Source organism: Oncorhynchus tshawytscha, linkage group LG05 (genome assembly GCF_018296145.1).
Source record: "Oncorhynchus tshawytscha isolate Ot180627B linkage group LG05, Otsh_v2.0, whole genome shotgun sequence".
Classification (NCBI taxonomy): Eukaryota; Metazoa; Chordata; class Actinopteri; order Salmoniformes; family Salmonidae; genus Oncorhynchus; species Oncorhynchus tshawytscha.
In genome coordinates, this window is record NC_056433.1 from 24,234,897 (window position 1) to 24,254,684 (window position 19,788).

Genomic DNA, 19,788 nt, shown 5'->3' on the forward strand with positions numbered 1-19,788 from the left:
TTCTCTGGCAAATACCAAACGTCCTGCACGGTGTTGGGCTGTAAGCACAAACCCCACCTGTGGACGTCGGGCCCTCATACCACCCTCATGGAGTCTGCTCAAACGGTCAGAAACAGACATGCACATTTGTGACCTGCTGGAGGTCATTTTGCAGGGCTCTGGCAGTGCTCCTCCTTGCACAAAGGCGGAGGTAGCGGTCCTGCTGCTGGGTTGTTGCCCTCCTACGGCCTCCTCCACGTCTCCTGATGTACTGGCCTGTCTCCTGGTAGCGCCTCCATGCTCTGGACACTACGCTGACAGACACAGCAAACCTTCTTGCCACAGCTCACATTAATGTGTCATCCTGGATGGCTGCACTACCTGAGCCACTTGTGTGGGTTGTAGACTCCGTCTCATGCTACCACTAGAGTGAAAGCACCGCCAGCATTCAAAAGTGACCAAAACATCAGCCAGGAAGCATAGGAACTGAGAAGTGGTCTGTGGTCACCACCTGCAGAACCACTCCTTTATTGGGGGTGTCTTGCTAATTGCCTATAATTTCCACCTGTTTTCTATTCCATTTGCACAACAGCATGTGAAATTTATTGTCAGTGTTGCTTCCTAAGTGGACAGTTTGATTTCACAGAAGTGTGATTGACTTGGAGTTACATTGTTGTTTAAGTGTTCCCTTTTTTTTAGCAGTTTATATTTATTCCATTTTGAATCCAGGATGTGACAACAATGTGGAATAAGTCAAGGGGTATGAATACTTTCTGAAGGCACTGTATGCTTTTGTATGTATACAGTACCCACTTCCTTTCAAAATGACAGCTCTCTCCTGTCTCCATGGTAGTTGTGAGTCTTAGTCACAGGAGGTTGGTGGCACCTTAATTGTGGAGGACGGGCTCATGGTAATGGCTGGAGCGGAATGAGTGGACTGGTATCAAATACATCAAACATGGTTTCCATGTGTTTGATGCCATGCCATTTGCTCTGTTCGAGATATTATTACGAGCCATCCTCCCCTCAGCAGCCTCCACTGCTGTTAGTCCATGGGATCCTGGCAGTGTGTGCAGTAGGCCATGTCATCAGAGTAGGGTTCCACCTGGATGGTGGTTCTGTAGAAACCAAACTTGGTTTGGAGGATCTCTGTAGCCTCCTTAAGGACACTCTGGGGATCGGCATTCTCCTCTGGGAAACAACAATGGCCATAACAGATGTCAACAATCGTGCTTTTTGGGCTGTAATGTCTAATAGTTTAGTTGCTTGTGTCAACTGGTTTCTTTTGGCCACTACTGGCAGCATGTGAATCAACATGGTAGATTGTGCACGCACAATCTAAATGGAGTGATGTCATGTGTCAGACTAAGGGAGGCTGGGTCTCACCGATGGCTACATGGACGGAGACCAGGGTCTGTCCCGCGGTCAAGGCCCACAGGCGCAGGTTGTGCATAGACTTCACCATCTTCAGAGACAGCAACACCTCCTTCACCGAGTTAAACTCTATTCCCTTAGGAGCCCCTGTAGAATGAGGACAGAGGCCTAGCCCGTTCAAAAAAGCTAATGGGACACGAGGCAATGCTTTATTGTGCATTTTTATATAAATAAATGAATTGACAAACTGAGGAAAATGTCTGAATAAACAATTTTATTGTTTTGAATTCACCTTGGCTCACTTCAGAGCAGGAGAAACAGAAAAGCCTGTTGAGTTTACCTTCCATGAGTATCCTGAAAACATCCCTGAGTATGGTGATTGTGGTCCCAAGGACAAACACAGAGAAGAGGAAGGTACAAATGGGATCTGCTACTTTGTATTCAGGCTGCAACAGAAGGTCCACAGGAGAGAGAATGACACAAGCAGAAGACAGTGGCATCAGAGGGTGATGGGGTGCTGCTCTACTGATGCCATAACACATTAGGCCACTTGGATCACAGGGAGGGTTTCTAATGGAAGAGCAACATCTTGCAGGGTGATGAGACGTTAACCCCTTCCTACTGAGACTGAGCGACATCAATAGCACAACAGTTGTATCTCTCCAAATGGTATATTGTTAGATGTCAATTTACGACTTTTTGCCCAAGAACCTGACATTTTCAGTGAACATGAAGATGTTGCACTGTAAATAAATACAGTATGGGCCTCCCAAGTGGTGCAGTGCTAGCTGTGCCACTAGAGACCCTGGTTCGAATCCAGGCTCTGTCGCAGCCGGCCACGACAGGGAGACCCATGGGGCGGCGCACAATTTGCCCAGCGTCCTCTGGGTTAGGAGAGGGTTTGGCCGGCAGGGATGTTCTTGTCCCATCGCCCACTAGCGATTCCTGTGGCCGGACGGGTGCAATGCACGCCGACACGGTTGCCAGGTGTACGGCGTTTCGCAGACACATTGGTGCGGCTGGCTTCCGGGTTAAGCGGGCATTGTGTCAAGAAGCAGTGCGGCTTGGCTGGGTTGTGTTTCGGAGGACGCACGGCTCTCGACCTTCGCCTACCCCGAGTCCGTACAGGAGTTACAGCAATGGGACAAGACTAACTACCAATTGGATACCACGAAAAAGGGGAGTAAAAGGGTTCTAAAAATGTTATGTTATACTGTAAAATAAATACAGTATAACATGAGCCATAATGTAAGTGTACTGTAAGGTGTAAACACTAGTATTTGTTACTGACCCTGTAGAAGATGACGATAGCAGCCACTAGGACCCCAACACTCTGTAGGAGATCTCCCAACACGTGAATGAAGGCTGCTCTCACACTGGTGTTGCCATGGCCATGACCCAGCAGGGTGTGGGAGTGGCCCACATGGGAGTGGCCGTGACCCAAAGGGCTCTGCCCGTTCTCGTCTATTTGCTGGTAGCCTGAGCTCTGGGCATGGAAGGTGGTGGAGTGGTGGAGGATGTATGCCATGCTAAAGGAGGGAGGGAATAGAGGATGATACATGTCCATAGTCTAAAGTTCTTTTGTCTTTATCCTTAAGTTTATATACGCTGATGAACATTAAAAAAGACAACATAGCAGAATGGCTGACACCAGCTAAGGTATTTGTTTCACTATGTGCATTTTGTTCCCCAATCAAGTGCAGATGATTAGAACTAAGCTATAAAGCCGTGAGAATGAACCACTCACATGATGTTTACTATGACGGCACAACCGGAGGTGATGAGCATCGCTTGACTGTTGATCTCAAAGTCGTTCTTGACTATCCTCTCAATGGCCAGGTAAACCAGCACCCCAGTCACTATCCAGATGGACATCACTGACACCAGCGCTCCTAGGATCTCTGTGGGGGTTGGAGACAGTGACAATCAGTACCACGCATCTGTTGATCCATCATTTTAGAGAATTGAGACCCTGGCTATTACTATTCAGCTATGACAACATTCACCATGTGTTCTGGGGACTAAATGGGAAAGTATCTTCAAAGATGTTTTAAGCTGGTACGTCATGGGCCTAACCTGAGCGGTGCCATCCAAAGGTCATGGTTTTGGTGGGTGGTCTAGAGGAGATCCACAGGGAGAACAGGCTGACCATCATGCTGCCGAAGTCAGTCAGGAGGTGAGCTGCATCTGTCATAATAGCCAAACTGTGGGCCAGGTAGCCACCTGTAGATACACAGACAATGGAGATGTCTCAGGGAGACATAATATTCATGTTTGTCAGGCTTCGACCCCTGGTATCATATAAACACGTAAGATATGGAAAGATCTGTAGAATTGCAGGAAAATAGTTTTAAAACGGCAAAACAAATCTCATCCCCATAAAACGTGTAGAATTTGGCGAAAGTTGCTTGAATTCTTTGTTGTCCGTCAACAAGAGGGGTGTGAACAGTTTGGGGTCACATGGGTTAAGTGGGGGTTTATTACGACGCCGATAAACGACAATATCCAGCCGGACCTTTACCACCTAGGAAATGTATAACCGGACCTTCTCAAATGGTACTTGAGTACCCCTGTTTTAGATGCTATTGATGATGAATGAGTCTCATGAATGAAAGTACAGGCTGTGTTTAAAATAAAAACCTAAGTTTTGATTCCCATTACAGCTAAATAAAAATCTACTGATAACATAATGCAAAAACAACGCTTGAAAGAATCTGAGTCATCAGCTAAACTCTGAAATTGCCTCTTGAAATGAAATTGAGTAGTACTGTACAAAAGACAGCATGGTTTCAGTCACTTTCATTCCAAATGTCAAGGGAAAGAATTATAGAAACAATTCTGAGTTTCAGTTTCTCCCACAGTAAAAGTCGCTGACTAGGAGATAAACGTTGAATATCTTTTTACAACAGTCAGTGTGAAGAAAGTGGATGACTCCAAGCCCCGGAAAGAAGTCGACATTAAATATAGAATATAAAATGTCACCGTCATGCTTTCCTCACTTTTACCTCCTCTCCATTGTGCTTTGGGCTGACAGGACATGTCTTTTTTCCAGGGGAGGATTTCGACATGAAAGGCTGGACGCATTTCTAGTAGCCTCTAAAACGTCATTACAGAGAACTGCCCATGGTGCTACTGACTCAGATGGCCTTAAACCCAGTTTTCACTGGCAGTGATCACCAAAAAACTTCACCTTGACTTCAAAGTTTAAGGAACCTACTCATAGTTTGTATAGATTACAGTTTATGGCCAATAGAATTTCCTATATGTGACCAGGAATTTAAAAAAAAACATTACTCTGATCTCAGTAGTCAGTAGCTTCTAATAAGGGGCGTTAGTTTTTTCTGGTTAGGAAAAGCTCCTGGCCCTAGGTATGAAAGAGCATTTTAGACTGAGGAATATTATCACCCAGCCTTACCTATGATCTCTCCAATCATGAAGATGAGGCACACAATGGAGGCGATGTACAGCTTCTTCTTAGCCAGCAGCATGTCATGGTTCTCCTCACTCACTGCTTTGTTATCGTGGCAATGGGCGCCAACAGGCTGCTTCAGCTTAATGGCACCAGCCACATCTTCCTTCTCAAGTGGGAAGTTGGGATAGTCTTCTTTGGAGTCTGAAGAGGAACTGGGATGGGAAAGGAAATGACAACGTCATTTATGAAACATACATACAGTAGGTCTGCCCTGTCTTATGATCTTTTCATAAGATGATACTGCATAACAACCTAAAGTATATCGAATGGACTTGGATGTTTTTATATGTATGCATTGTAAAAATGCACATGGTTTTGTTGGGGTTGATGTTCAGCCCCTGTCTTCTTGTATCATCAGAATGTAGCGCACTCCCCATATATATATATAGATAAAAACAAAAATAATTATACATGGAAAATACACAAAAAAGAAACATACCGCAACTATTCTCTCCCCATGTGCAATGAGGATGAGACTAAATGAAGTGGAAAAACTCAAATTTTGGCTTCCAGGAGATAACCCAGCTCTGGGCCCCGACTCCATCAGTCCAGCGACACGCAGGTTAAAAGGAGCTGGCCGAGTGGAAAACAGCTTCTGTTTAATCACACCATGGGGACATGAGAACAAATACACCCCCTCACATCCTAACCCAACGCATGGAGGCTATTCAAATGTCCATCTGTCATACATAAGTTGCAATGGCTGGAGCGGAATAAGTTGAATGGTATCAAACACATGGTTTGATGCCACTCCATTCCAGCCATTATATTGCGCTGTCCCTCCCCTCAGCAGCCTCCACTGGTTCATCAAAATTCTAAGATGGATATTTGACAAAGCCGTAACATAGGCTCATTACAGTTTTACACAGGGATGTCTTACCCACAGTAAATATTTTACATCTTGTCCAATCTGGATGAATTCTAGAGCATAGATTTAGAATCAAACATGAATGCAAATTAGTTCAATGTTCTACAATGGTTCTGCAGCAGTGTCTTGTACACTACTGGGCTCTCTTCTCCCTCCCAAACTGTAACTCTCACACTGCATTGTTATTTCCTTCAACTGTCTTGCTACTGTAGATTTAAAACGAAAAATAAAATGTTTTTTTAAAACAAGTAAAGATACACATAATGTATTTGGTGTACACTATGATTGATCAAATGTATTTCCAGGTTTCTGTGCTCAAGACAAGCAGACTAAAGAGCCCGAGGAGAGACTCAGCGTATTCACACCCCTCAACTTTTTCCACATTTTGTTGGGTTACAGCCTGCATTTACTCCACAATACTAACCTAAATTAGAGTGAAAAGAAGGCAGTCTATACAGAATATAAATATTCCAAAGCATGCATCCTGTTTGCAATAAGGTACTAAAGTAATAATGCAAAAAACATGGCAAAGAAATACAGTTTTGTCCTGAATATAAAGCATTATGTTTGGGGCAAATCCAACACATTAGTAAGTACCACTCTTCATATTTTCAGGCATGGTGGTGGCTGCATCATGATATGCTGGTCATCGGGAAGGACTATGGAATTTTTTTAGGATAAAAGAAACTGAATAGAGCTAAAGCACAGGCAAAATCCTAGAGGAAAACTTGGTTCAGTCTGCCTTCCATCTGACAGAGACAAATTCACATTTCAGCAGGACAATAACCTAAAACATAAGGCCAAATATACACTGGAGTTGCTTACCAAGACGACATAATGTTCCTGAGTGGCCTGCTTAAAGTAGTCTTAAAATCGTCATGAAAACCTATGGCAGCACTTGATAATGGATGTCGAGCAATGATCAAAAACCAACTCGACAGAGCTTGAAGAGTAACATTTTAAATGTCAAAAAATAAAAAAGGCAAATATTGTACAATCCAGGTGTGCAAATCCAGGTGTGCAAAGCACACAAGGGGTGTGAATACTTTCTGAAGGCATTGTATGGTTTTAAACACTGGAAAATCACATGACTGCACTAGGCCTTTAAGAAATACATTTGAAAAGACAGCCTGAAGACTTAGTTTTTATTTGTTTAGGCCTGCTGTTTAAATGATTAGTCAGCAAATGATTAATTAGCTGGAAAATGAAATTCTTTTTGCGTCGCTCATCCTGGAGAGCCATTGGCACTGTAGATAGGTTGGCATAGGCCTATCACATGCCATGTTGGGGCATATGCCACATTTAGGGGCATTTTGGGAAATGTAATAAATGATGGTGCTGTGTTGTTCAAAGGGCTGGTCAAAATATGATGAATCCACTGAAATCTGATGAACTACTATTTTCATGGCCCAGTTTACTATCATCTTCAATAAATCGAGAGAGACGGGCTGGAGCAGGGATTCTTGAGGTCATTTGGTACAAAAGATCTTGACAGCAATCTGAAATGTGACGCCAGAGCACTATTACCTTGGTGCCTTTTATTGAGTGGGACATCTGGAAATAGGTCTGTCATAAGGCTAATAGCCATTCATGTTAGCCAGACTGACAAGGCCCCAAATTCAAGCATGATTAATCAAAGAGCTTCAGATTTTCAGACACAAGGGAACTGGCCTGCTCTGCCTGTCTACAGAACCTGACACTGATGCTGGACAGCAGCCAGTAGACCTTGCACTGCTGTCTGCAATTATGATCTTAGAAGAAGCTCTGCAGATGCATCCACATTGTAGCCTATAACATTTTCTCTCCTAATCCAATTCTTAAATCTGTCATTTCATCTTTATTCCATCCATTTAAAAAAAGGTTCAATGCAGATGTTTTTATCTCAATATTAAATCACTTCTGGGTAACAATTAGGTTAAGTACCTTGCGTTCAATTAAAATGGTCAAAAATAAACAAAAATAGCTTCTTAGCAAAGAGCAATTTCTCAAGCAAGGATTTTGCTAGGACTGTCTGGGAGTGGTCTGAGTGGGCAGGGGAAAACTGAAAATGTGCTTTTATTGCCAGAGAGTTTTCAAACTCACTTTCTTATTGGTCTATTAACTAATTTACCGCCTGATGATGTCACCAGGCAGGCCAAGACGCCATCCCACCAAAACAGGCAGAAATGTAAGGTGTTTATTCCCCAACAGCTCTTACACTAAAAGGGCATTATCATAACTTTCACAGTATTATTCTAACCTCAGTGGGAATATACACTACATGACAAAAAGTATGTGGACACCTGCTCGTCGAACATCTCATTCCAAAATCATGGGCATTAATATGGAGTTGGTCCCAGTTTGCTGCTATAACAGCCTCCACTCTTCTGGGAAGGCTTTCCACTAGTTATTGGAACATTGCTAAGGGGACTTGCTTCCATTCAGTCACAAAAGCATTGGTGAAACCGGGCAATGATATTGGGCGATTAGTCCTGGCTCGCAGTCGGCATTCCAATTCATCAAGGTGTTCGACGGGGTTGAGGTCAGGGCTCTGTGCAGGCCAGTCAGGTTCTTCCACACAGCCGACACTTGGCATTGTGCATAGTGATCTTAAGCTTGTGTGCAGCTGCTCAGCCATGGAAACCCATTTTATGAATCTCCCGACGTACAGTTATTGTGCCGGCATTGCTTCCAGAGGCAGTTTGGAACTCGTTAGTGAGTGTTGCAACCAAGGACAGACGTGTTACATGCTTCAGCACTCGGTGGTCCCATTCTGTGAGCTTGTGTGGCCTACCACTTCATGGCTGAGCCGTTGTTGCTCCTAGATGTTTCCACTTCACAATAACAGCACTTAGTTGACCAGGGCAGCTCTGGGAGGGCAGAAATTGTACGAACTGACTTGTAGGAAAGGTGGCATCCTATGATGGTGCCACATTGAAAGTCTCTGAGATCTTCAGTAAGGCCAGTCTACTGTTAATGTTTGTCTATGGAGATTGCATGGCTGTGTTCAATTTTACACAACTGTCAGCAACGGGCATGGCTGAAACAGCCAAATCCACTAATTTGAAGAGGTGTCCACATACTTTTGTCTATATAGTGTTTATAAAACACAGGAAAATCATGTTTTTGACTGCACTGGGCCTTTAAAAAACATAGGCTATATTGACTCCATCCTCTCCCAAATGGTAATCTTGTTTTCAAGAACACATGCACAGCTTGCAGCAAAGATTTCTCAGGCATGGGTGACTGACAGTAAAGACCATCCTTCTTTGCTGATCTGAAGACTCGGGGACACTGCAACACCCTCATCCCCACACACTGTGCACACTTAAAACATGCCATAAATTTGATCTCACTGGCACAGTTTACATACAGTGGGGCAAAAAAGTATTTAGTCAGCCACCAATTGTGCAAGTTCTCCCACTTAAAAAGATGAGAGGCCTGTAATTTTCATCATAGGTACACTTCAACTATGACAGACAAAATGAGAAACAAAATCTTTGTAGGATTTTTAATGAATTTGCAGATTATGGTGGAAAATAAGTATTTGGTCAATAACAAAAGTTTCTCAATACTTTGTTATATACCCTTTGTTGGCAATGACAGAGGTCAAACGTTTTCTGAAAGTCTTCACAAGGTTTTCACACACTGTTGCTGGTATTTTGGCCCATTCCTCCATGCAGATCTCCTCTAGATCAGTGATGTTTTGGGGCTGTTGCTGGGCAACACGGACTTTCAACTCCCTCCAAAGATTTTCTATGGGGTTGAGATCTGGAGACTGGCTAGGCCACTCCAGGACCTTGAAATGCTTCTTACGAAGCCACTCCTTCGTTGCCCGGGTGGTGTGTTTGGGATCATTGTCATGCTGAAAGACCCAGCCACGTTTCATCTTCAATGCCCTTGCTGATGGAAGGAGGTTTTCACTCAAAATCTCACGATACATGGCCCCATTCATTCTTTCCTTTACACGGATCCGTCGTCCTGGTCCCTTTGCAGAAAAACAGCCCCAAAGTATGATGTTTCCACCCCCATGCTTCACAGTAGGTATGGTGTTCTTTGGATGCAACTCAGCATTCTTTGTCCTCCAAACACAACGAGTTGAGTTTTTACCAAAAAGTTCCATTTTGGTTTCATCTGACCATATGACATTCTCCCAATCTTCTTCTGGATCATCCAAATGCTCTCTGGCAAACTTCAGATGGGCTTGGACATGTACTGGCTTAAGCAGGGGGGACACGTCTGGCACTGCAGGATTTGAGTCCCTGGCGGCGTAGTGTGTTACTGATGGTAGGCTTTGTTACTTTGGTCCCAGCTCTCTGCAGGTCATTCACTAGGCCCCCCCGTGTTTCTGGGATTTTTGCTCGCTGTTCTTGTGATCATTTTGACCCCACGGGGTGAGATCTTGCGTGGAGCCCCAGATCGAGGGAGATTATCAGTGGTCTTGTATGTCTTCCATTTCCTAATAATTGCTCCCACAGTTGATTTCTTCAAACCAAGCTACTTACCTATTGCAGATTCAGTCTTCCCAGCCTGGTGCAGGTCTACAATTTTGTTTCTGGTGTCCTTTGACAGCTCTTTGGTCTTGGCCATAGTGGAGTTTGGAGTGTGACTGTTTGAGATTGTGGACAGGTGTCTTTTATACTGATAACAAGTTCAAACAGGTGCCATTAATACAGGTAACGAGTGGAGGACAGAGGAGCCTCTTAAAGAAGAAGTTACAGGTCTGTGAGAGCCAGAAATCTTGCTTGTTTGTAGGTGACCAAATACTTATTTTCCACCATAATTTGCAAATAAATTCATAAAAAATCCTACAATGTGATTTTCTGGAGAAAAAAAAATCTAATTTTGTCTGTCATAGTTGAAGTGTACCTATGATGAAAATTACAGGCCTCTCTCATCTTTTTAAGTGGGAGAACTTGCACAATTGGTGGCTGACTAAATACTTTTTTGCCCCACTGTAATAGAACCCAATTAGCCTATCTGTAAAAAAAAAGTATCACTTTAGTTTAGTAAGGTATGTAAGGGTAAGTAGAATGGCGAATAGCGTTAGAAAATAACTATTGTGTTGGTGTTTATGGAGGGTCAAAATCCGTGAGAGAGTTATCCAAAAGGTCATGAACAGTCAAAATCATATTTTACATTAAATTGGATGATATTTCGATGAAACCAGATCAAAGTATGACCAAAGTATAAACAATGACTGTTGCTTCTACACTGAAAGTTTGATCATAAAGTTACTGGTCCCCCCCCATGCCAAAGACTTGGATTCAGAATTCGGGATTATTATGGGGATAGGCTGACATAACTCTCATTTTAACAAACCAATTCTATTAAGATATTCTCTTACCTAATTTAAATAAGTACCTACTTGTAACCAACATTGGAGAATGCGTTTGCAGAGGGGAGTAGAATAGCTAATCTACTGGTGCCAAAACTTGACTGTAGGGTGTCAACAAATTCAAGTTTGCACCATTCATCTATGACAAAGATACTTATATGTTTCTGGTGTTATCTAGTTACTGGCTAGCTAGGTCTTCAGCCAGCATGGAACAAAAGGAGTTATCATGTCAACACATCCTTCAGTGCTGCATCACAAGAGACATGGCAAACGGGAGATTAAAACATAATTGATGCAATTTCAATGTTGTTTGAGTTGCATTGATTATCACCAAATTAGCTTGAGATGATTTTACTGCTACCCTGCTCACTATATCCAAGTTTCTTGACATGGCACTTCGAAGAGCTATCAGTCAGGGAGAGCTCGTGAATATAAGCCTGGTAGCCTGGTAGCCTGGTAGCCTGGTAGTTAGCAGTGAGAGAAAAAGTACTTCAAAACCTTGTGAGCATTTCTATCACAAACAAATATTATGGGAATCAGAATAACTGTTCGGAATCTTTAACTAAAAATGAAATTATGTTATTAAAATCTAATAGCATTCTCGGATCATTTGATTAAAGACATTAAAACCGTTCTTAGGCTCTATACAAATGTCTGTATACGTGTAACACACACCTCGTATAACACGTGTTTGCTGATGCTAATATGTACAATTAGTTTAGCAATTATTCCATTTTTTTTGGGGGGGGGGATTATATGGTGGGGTTGACTAAGCAAATCATACTGCAATTTAAAAACAAAGGACAAATATGAGTCCACTTAACCCCAACACAAGGCAAATAAATAAATAAAATATCGTGGGGCATTTCCTATAGGCCTATTAATGCCGTTAACTAAACACACTTTTGGCTTCCTACTGGGCACAGACATCAGTTCAACGTCTAGTTTTGATTTACATTTGGTTCAGTTGTCAACTAACGTGAAATCAACAAAATATGTCACCATGTCATTGTTTTTAGGTTGCAAACTGGGTGAGAAAAAAAAGACAAATCCCTTAGATTAAAGACTTTTTGCAATTGCAAACAGTTTTCCACGTTGATTCAACGTCATCATACATTGCATTTTTTTGTATCTGTTGAAATGACGTGGAAACCATGTTTATTCAACCAGTTTTTGCCGAATGGGTTATGACTTTTCCTTGGCGATAGCCAGGTCTCGCCAGCACTCTGAATCCAGTGTAGGCCCAATTCCCATATGATGATGGACATGTACTTCCCTAAGGATAGGGTATTAGCTATTCATATTTTAATACATTCCCAAAATCAATATAACGTCATGGATTCTATAGTTTATTTGTTGCAATATAAGTTTATTATTTCTATTCACGTCAATAACCAACTTGAGTGGCAAAAAAACGAGCATTTGTCAAATGTTTTTTTAATTTATTTAACCTTTATTTAATTAGGAAAGTCAGTTAAGGACAAATTATTATTTAGTCTTTAAACTTGACTGCTGTTCATGGTGCTGAAATCAAATCATCTTCATTCAACCTTTTGTTTTTGCGATTACAATTGGGAATCAAATATTAAACCCATAGGCTACTAAAATAGACTAATAGTTTTCGTTTAGGTTAAACTATTTTATATTTAGCATTTCTTTTACACAAATAGGTAGACCTAATAATCTATTTAGCTTGTCTGTTTTTTTTAATAAACATGACTTTCCCCCATGCACATTTTAAATAGATAATTATTTCAAGGATTTTCTTAAATCTATTGGCAGCACATTGTAATTTTACAAAAATATAGCTCACTAAATAAAATTGTCTACAATTTTGTATCTGAACATTTAAAAAAAGTGACGGATAAAAATCTGCAAACGCCCCTTTTATTTTTACTATTACTTAAAAATGAGTTAATATAATTGCTAAGGTCTCAGGGTGTTTCGCCATTCTCCCATCAGATCTCGTAATGAGAGATTTTTACCAGTGATCATGGAACTTCCCTCGGGCCATCCGTCAAATAATGTCGAAAACGAAGCCAAGCATGGAAATGATTTGTTCATTCAGACAAAACATTTCACACACTGCCTGCTTATTGGCAGCACCCGGACAGGTTAAGAATAGACTCAGCGTGAATAAAGCTAAATTCGGCAACTACGGTTCTATTACACTGGACCCTTGGAAATTATAGGCTACAAATGTGAATGTCTTCTATGTGCAGCGTGAGCTATCCCCGCATGGGATGTGTAACCTACTTCTTGGAAACATACATTTTCGTTGCATTACCGCATGTTTTCAGAAACAGGACTATCAGTTTGGTTTTGGTTGCCTATGTCTCCAACAATTACAATAAGCTACACTGACTACAGTTTAAAACAATCACAGCACAAGATAAAGTGTACACCTACAGTACTGCCCTGCACCGTAGCCTAAATATTTTCAGTTTAATAAACCCTTAAAATTACTGCATAAAAGAAAATAGACCAGTCTACTGTGTTTGTATAATTGTACAAATATATTCTCCCTCTTTGTAGGCTAATGCGCAACCTAAAATATCAGAATATGGCATGTAGAATGAACCAAATATCACAACATCTATATTATTTTGGCTTCATATGAAATAATCACAGCTCAAACATGAAGGGAAAAAAAGTGTCATTACCTTTTCAGTGAATACATTTTGGCATTCATCTCGTGCACGAGGTGAGATTTCTCGGAATTTCTTCCTGAATTCACAGTGGTATCCATGTTCATGTCTTGTCACCCGTTGTATCTAACAAATTAAGCAGAATCTGAAGATGTGGAGTTTCACGGCGATCTTTCCGACCGTATCTTAAATGGTCGTCCAAGCCATACCAACTGTGCTAATAAAACGAATTAAATCCTTCATGGCAATAAGTATCACCAGTTGCAAATATCGGACCCGATACAAACTAGTAGCCTACTCTCAATTCCACTGCTGCAGTAGCCTATAGCCCAAGTGGTGAAATTGGCTGTGAATGTGCAGGCGTTTGCTTTGGTGCAGCTACAAGTCACAACTGACTGGAAACAGCCAAGCCCTTAAAAAGGTATCGACAGCGTGTGTCGACGTCAAAAAAGTGCAAGATATTTTTGGCGGCTAACCTAGCAAATTGAGAGGAATAGCAAGTTTAGAATTGTGATTGTGTCCTTCGTTACAGTGCAAAAGCCAGTATCTACAAGTAGGCTGCTACCTATTACTGAAAGCTTCATTACCGTCGTGGACATTGACCATAGCCTATAGTTTATTCAATGACCATTTCCAAATGAAACGCCATTGTCATGACATGCAAATAGCATCAGACATTCAGAGGTAACACAACTTTTCAGCATGTCCAAATTCAATATCAGGTTGCACCTATGCCAATGACTAGAGTAGAACCAGCCAGGATTTTCTTCGAATGCTGTGTGCATTAAAAAAATCTGAGTCAAATTCGCGGAATACCTTTGGCACACATCAAGCGGTAAGGATGGAGCAGAGAGATCGATTGAGGACTTGAGTGCCCCAAATCCTTTTTTAGCATGGGCAGCGCCATTGAGGACTTTCACCATTTGGAAGTTGTCAACTGGGTGGGACTTCCTATGGGGTTTTAAGGAAGGATCACATGATTCCATCTGGGTCATCAGGATAGCTCAGCCAGTTAATTATACTCCTGAGAAAACCTTCCATAATTACAGGTGGCAGTATGCACCCTTTTCAGTTTATTTGCCAGCTCAGAAGTAGTAGAAGAAGAAAATGGACAACTTCAAAATGTAGATGGCTTTAATGGCGCTGCCACAGATAAAACAATGAGCCAGGGCCTCATTTCCCAGTTGCGATATAACTTAAGCATTATAATGATTGTACCAGATGCATCGTTATTTATGAGCCTTTTTTAAAAGTATTTCTTAACAAACATGTAGTGAACCTGTAAGAGCGACAGCTAAGAGTTTCATTTGGGGCGTGTTCGGTTTTTCACATGATCCAGTTAGGGGAGCTGTCCAGTTCACTGGTGCTGAAATCGATGCCGTTTGCGTCGTAAGCAAACACGACTAATAGCCGTGTTTCATGTGAAACGTAGGCTAGGCCTATACATTTCGCAGACTAGTTTTTATGAATAAAGATTAAAAAAACATAATCTATAAACTAACCATTTTCGTAATGTAATGTTAATTGATTTCAAGATTTGTACCCCAGTCGTCTTCTTTCCTCCTCAGTGCTTTAGCACACTGCACCACAATACACCAAGTGTACAAAACATTAGGAACACCTCTTTCAATGACATAGATTGACCAGGTGAATCCAGGTGAAAGCTATGATCCCTTATTGACATCACTTGTTAAATTCACTTCTATTAGTGTAGATGAAGGGGAGGAAACAGGTTAAATAAGGATTTTTAAGCCTGAAGATAATTGAGACATGGATTGTGTATGTGTGCCAATCAGAGGGTGAATGGACAAGACAAAATATTTAAGTGCCTTTAAACGAGTGATGGTAGTTGTTGACAGGCACAGCAGTTTTAAGTGTGTCAACATGGGCCAGCATCTTTGTATTCCACATAGGCATTTTGATAATGATTTTTAAAAAAATCAATTTCACCCCCCTACTTACTTTCAGTTACTTTTGGATTACTTTGCCCTTAAAAGGGATTATAAGAAGACACAAATGATCCATTAAACACATTTGGTGTTTGTCATCATAGAGGTCTCTGATTTGTGGTCAGATTTGCAGGCGGAACAAATTTAAACTTGAGCCTTTTTTCAATGCTGAATTGAATGTCAGAGAAAACAGAAAGATGACAATGTATTTTTCTCAAACATTCTTTCTGAATGTAAAAGTAATCCAAAAAGCAATCATCAACAACAAAAAAAGTAAATTAGCTGTAATCTGATTACAATAGTTTTGCTGGTAACGTAACGGATTACAGCTAGGTTTTTTTGTAATCAGATTACATGCAGTTACTCACCAACCCTGATTATTGTTGTTCTGCTGAACTCTGACAATGGCTTGGCGTTTATAGTGTTGCATGTATTTCCAATTCCATCACTTGTACTGGATAAGATTCATCTTTGGATAAATCTAAGCTTGCCAAAATACATTTTTCAAATATTACATTAGATCCTATACATTACCTAAATGAAACATTTAATATCGTATGATCATGCCCATTCACACAAAACACTTAGAAATGGGTTTAGAATTACATATTGTGAGCTGTGATGCGTATTCATGGTTGCCAAGGGAAGCCAGGCTTACCCAAATATTTGACTAATAAAAAATTCTCTCCCTTGTGTTTTCGTAAATTTCAATTAGTTCGCAAGTGGCTGAATCTCACCGGAGAAATCATCCGAGCGAGGGACACGTGCCCCTCTGTCTCAGTATGTGTAGCCCATGTATCGGGTGCTGTCTGGACCAAAAGAGTATGACATATTGTGTTCGTAACATTTGGTTGATTGCTGCCTGCAAGAAGTTGGCCTCCCTTGATAAAACAATTATAAAATAATTAGCCAATCAGTGTTCAGCTGAGCTCGACTGTGGGTTGACCTGGTGCAGGAAAACACAGCCCAAGGGAGGCCAGTTTGAATTTGGCTTCACACCAATCCAATCACATCCTCAGCAAAACCTCATTTTCATTTGTGGTCTGCTTGTGTTGAAGTCCTGCAATAGCTTGCTTTCAAAATCGGCCCTTTCCTAAGCCATGGATGGAAATGGGGATTCGAACTTGTGGTCTTGACTTAATTCTCTTTACATGCAAATGATTATGGCAGCGGTTCTGATCTAAGCATAAATAATTTTTTGCCACTGGCCTGAGATGATTGAAGTTCTAGATGTAGACTAGCGTTAACTAGGTAGCTAATTTAGCTGGTGAATTGTTGCCCATGCGAGGAAGTTAGGCTAGCAAGCATTTTAGCTAGGTAGCATATGACAACAAAAAAATAAAAGCATACTCTATGATGGAGAGTTGGATGGCATTGGCGTTCAACTAGTCTAATAAAAGTAAGGTGAGTCAAAAAAATGTTTTACCTGCATGCACACACACACACAGAAATCAGTGCCATGAACAGCAACATGCTATTCAGCAACATTGATTGGACTAAATTGTTTTTGGTATCTTTAAGTTTGTTTTCAGTGTGTTAAACTAAGCATATACAGTGGGGGAAAAAAGTATTTAGTCAGCCACCAATTGTGCAAGTTCTCCCACTTAAAAAGATGAGAGAGGCCTGTAATTTTCATCATAGGTACACTTCAACTATGACAGACAAAATGAGGAAAATAAATCCAGAAAATCACATTGTAGGATTTTTAATGAATTTATTTGCAAATTATTATGGCGCCTGCAGGGTTGAAATATGCTACTCTCTTGTTTTCTCTTGTTTTGTTTACTGTTGTGCTATCATCAGATAATAGCTTCTTATGCTTTCGCCGAAAAGCCTTTTTAAAATCTGACATGTTGGCTGGATTCACAACGAGTGTAGCTTTTAATTGAATATCTTACATGTGTGATTTAATGAAAGTTTGATTTTTTATCAATTTATTTGAATTTGCCGAGCTGCATTTTCCCTGTTTTTTGGCCAAGTGGGACGCTACCGTCCCCTATACCATAATAAGTTAAAGGTCTTACTCACATCGGTTACAGAGAGCGTGATCACAGTCATCCTGAACTACTGGTGCTATCCCTCATGTTTAAAAAAAAAATAGTCTCCAACTTCAGCGATTTTTGCAATTCGTTCCAGTCACAGGCAGCAGAGAACTGGAACGAAAGGCGGCCAAATGAGGTGTTGGCTTTAGGGATGATCAGTGAGATACACCTGCTGGAGCGCGTGCTACGGGTGGGTGTTGCCATCGTGACCAGTGAACTGAGATAAGGCGGAGCTTTACCTAGCATGGACTTGTAGATGACCTGGAGCCAGTGGATCTGGCGACGAATATGTAGCGAGGGCCAGCCGACTAGAGCATACAGGTCGCAGTGGTGGGTGGTGTAAGGTGCTTTAGTAACAAAACGGATGGCACTGTGATAAACTGCATCCAGTTTGCTGAGTAGAGTATTGGAAGCTATTTTGTAGATGACATTGCCGAAGTCGAGGATCGGTAGGATAGTCAGTTTTACTAGGGTAAGTTTGGCGGCGTGAGTGAAGGAGGCTTTGTTGCGGAATAGAAAGCCAACTCTAGATTTTATTTTAGATTGGAGATGTTTGATATGAGTCTGGAAGGAGAGTTTACAGTCTAGCCAGACACCTAGGTACTTATAGATGTCCACATATTCTAGGTCGGAACCATCCAGGGTGGTGATGCTAGTTGGGCGTGCGGGTGCAGGCAGAGAAAGGTTGAAAAGCATGCATTTGGTTTTACTAGCGTTTAAGAGCAGTTGGAGGCCACGGAAGGAGTGTTGTATGGCATTGAAGCTCGTTTGGAGGTTAGATAGCACAGTGTCCAAGGACGGGCCGGAAGTATACAGAATGGTGTCGTCTGCATAGAGGTGGATCAGGGAATCGCCCGCAACAAGAGCAACATCATTGATATATACAGAGAAAAGAGTCGGCCCGAGAATTGAACCCTGTGGCGCCCCCATAGAACCCTGTGGCGCCCCCATAGAGACTGCCAGAGGACCGGACAGCATGCCCTCCGATTTGACACACTGAACTCTGTCTGCAAAGTAGTTGGTGAACCAGGCAAGGCAGTCATTAGGCTACTGAGTCTGCCGATAAGAATATGGTGATTGACAGAGTCGAAAGCCTTGGCAAGGTCGATGAAGACGGCTGCACAGTACAGTCTTTTATCGATGGCGGTTATGATATCGTTTAGTACCTTGAGCGTGGCTGAGGTGCACCCGTGACCGGCTCGGAAACCAGATTGCACAGCGGAGAAGGTACGGTGGGAATTGAGATGGTCAGTGACCTGTTTGTTGACTTGGCTTTCGGTTCAGTGTTGCTTGCCTCAAAGCGAGCATATAAGGCATATAGAGCTCAACTAGTAGGCTTGCGTCACTGGGCAGCTCGCGCTTGGGTTTCCCTTTGTAATCCGCGATAGTTTGCAATTAAACTGGGTGATATATCGAATGAATTTGATTAATTTGAATGTGTTTTTAAGTGATATTCCAAATGCCTGTATTGCAAAATCTTTTTTTTGTTGTTTCATTTTTCATTTTTGAGCATTTATGTCTGCTTGTTCTCATGTTGTCTATTTGGTCTTGTCTCATTTGCTCTCAAATCAAATCAAATTTTATTTGTCACATACACATGGTTAGCAGATGTTAATGCGAGTGTAGCGAAATGCTTGTGCTTCTAGTTCCGACAATGCAGTAATACCAACAAGTAATCTAGCTAACAATTCCAAACCTACTACCTTATAGACACAAGTGTAAGGGGATAAAGAATATGTACATAAAGATATATGAATGAGTGATGGTACAGAGCGGTATAGGCAAGATACAGTAGATGGTATTGAGTGCAGTATATACATATGAGATGAGTATGTAAACAAAGTGGCATAGTTAAAGTGGCTAGTGATGGTGAGTTGACGCTGCTCTTATGTTCAGTAGTTCTTCTCGACTGTATGTAATGAAACCTAAGATGACCTGGGGTACCAATGTAAGAAATAACACGTAAAAAAACAAAAAACTGCATAGTTTCCTAGGAACGCGAAGCGAGGCGGCCATCTCTGTCGGCGCCGGAAGTCATCATTTGCTCTCTCTGTACTGTGCACCTTCCCATTTACACCAGAGATCTGATATCATGACGAGATGCTCATGTCTCCTCCCTAACAATGGGAGTTGTTGTCC

At 41.6% G+C, this 19,788-nt stretch overlaps 1 protein-coding gene across 1 annotated transcript; it reads right to left on the reverse strand.

Annotated features, from left to right (window-relative positions):
- Positions 1 to 673: 673 nt before the first annotated feature.
- Positions 674 to 14,564, reverse strand: slc30a2 (solute carrier family 30 member 2). Its single transcript, XM_024422688.2, has 8 exons — positions 13,674 to 14,564; positions 4,769 to 4,977; positions 3,430 to 3,576; positions 3,101 to 3,254; positions 2,645 to 2,882; positions 1,694 to 1,799; positions 1,366 to 1,500; positions 674 to 1,170 (listed from the first exon to the last, which is right to left on the reverse strand). Exons 1-8 carry the CDS (start codon positions 13,763 to 13,765, stop codon positions 1,025 to 1,027), a joined length of 1,227 nt encoding a protein of 408 aa, XP_024278456.1. The 5' UTR covers positions 13,766 to 14,564; the 3' UTR covers positions 674 to 1,024.
- Between the last annotated feature and the right edge of the window lie 5,224 nt (positions 14,565 to 19,788).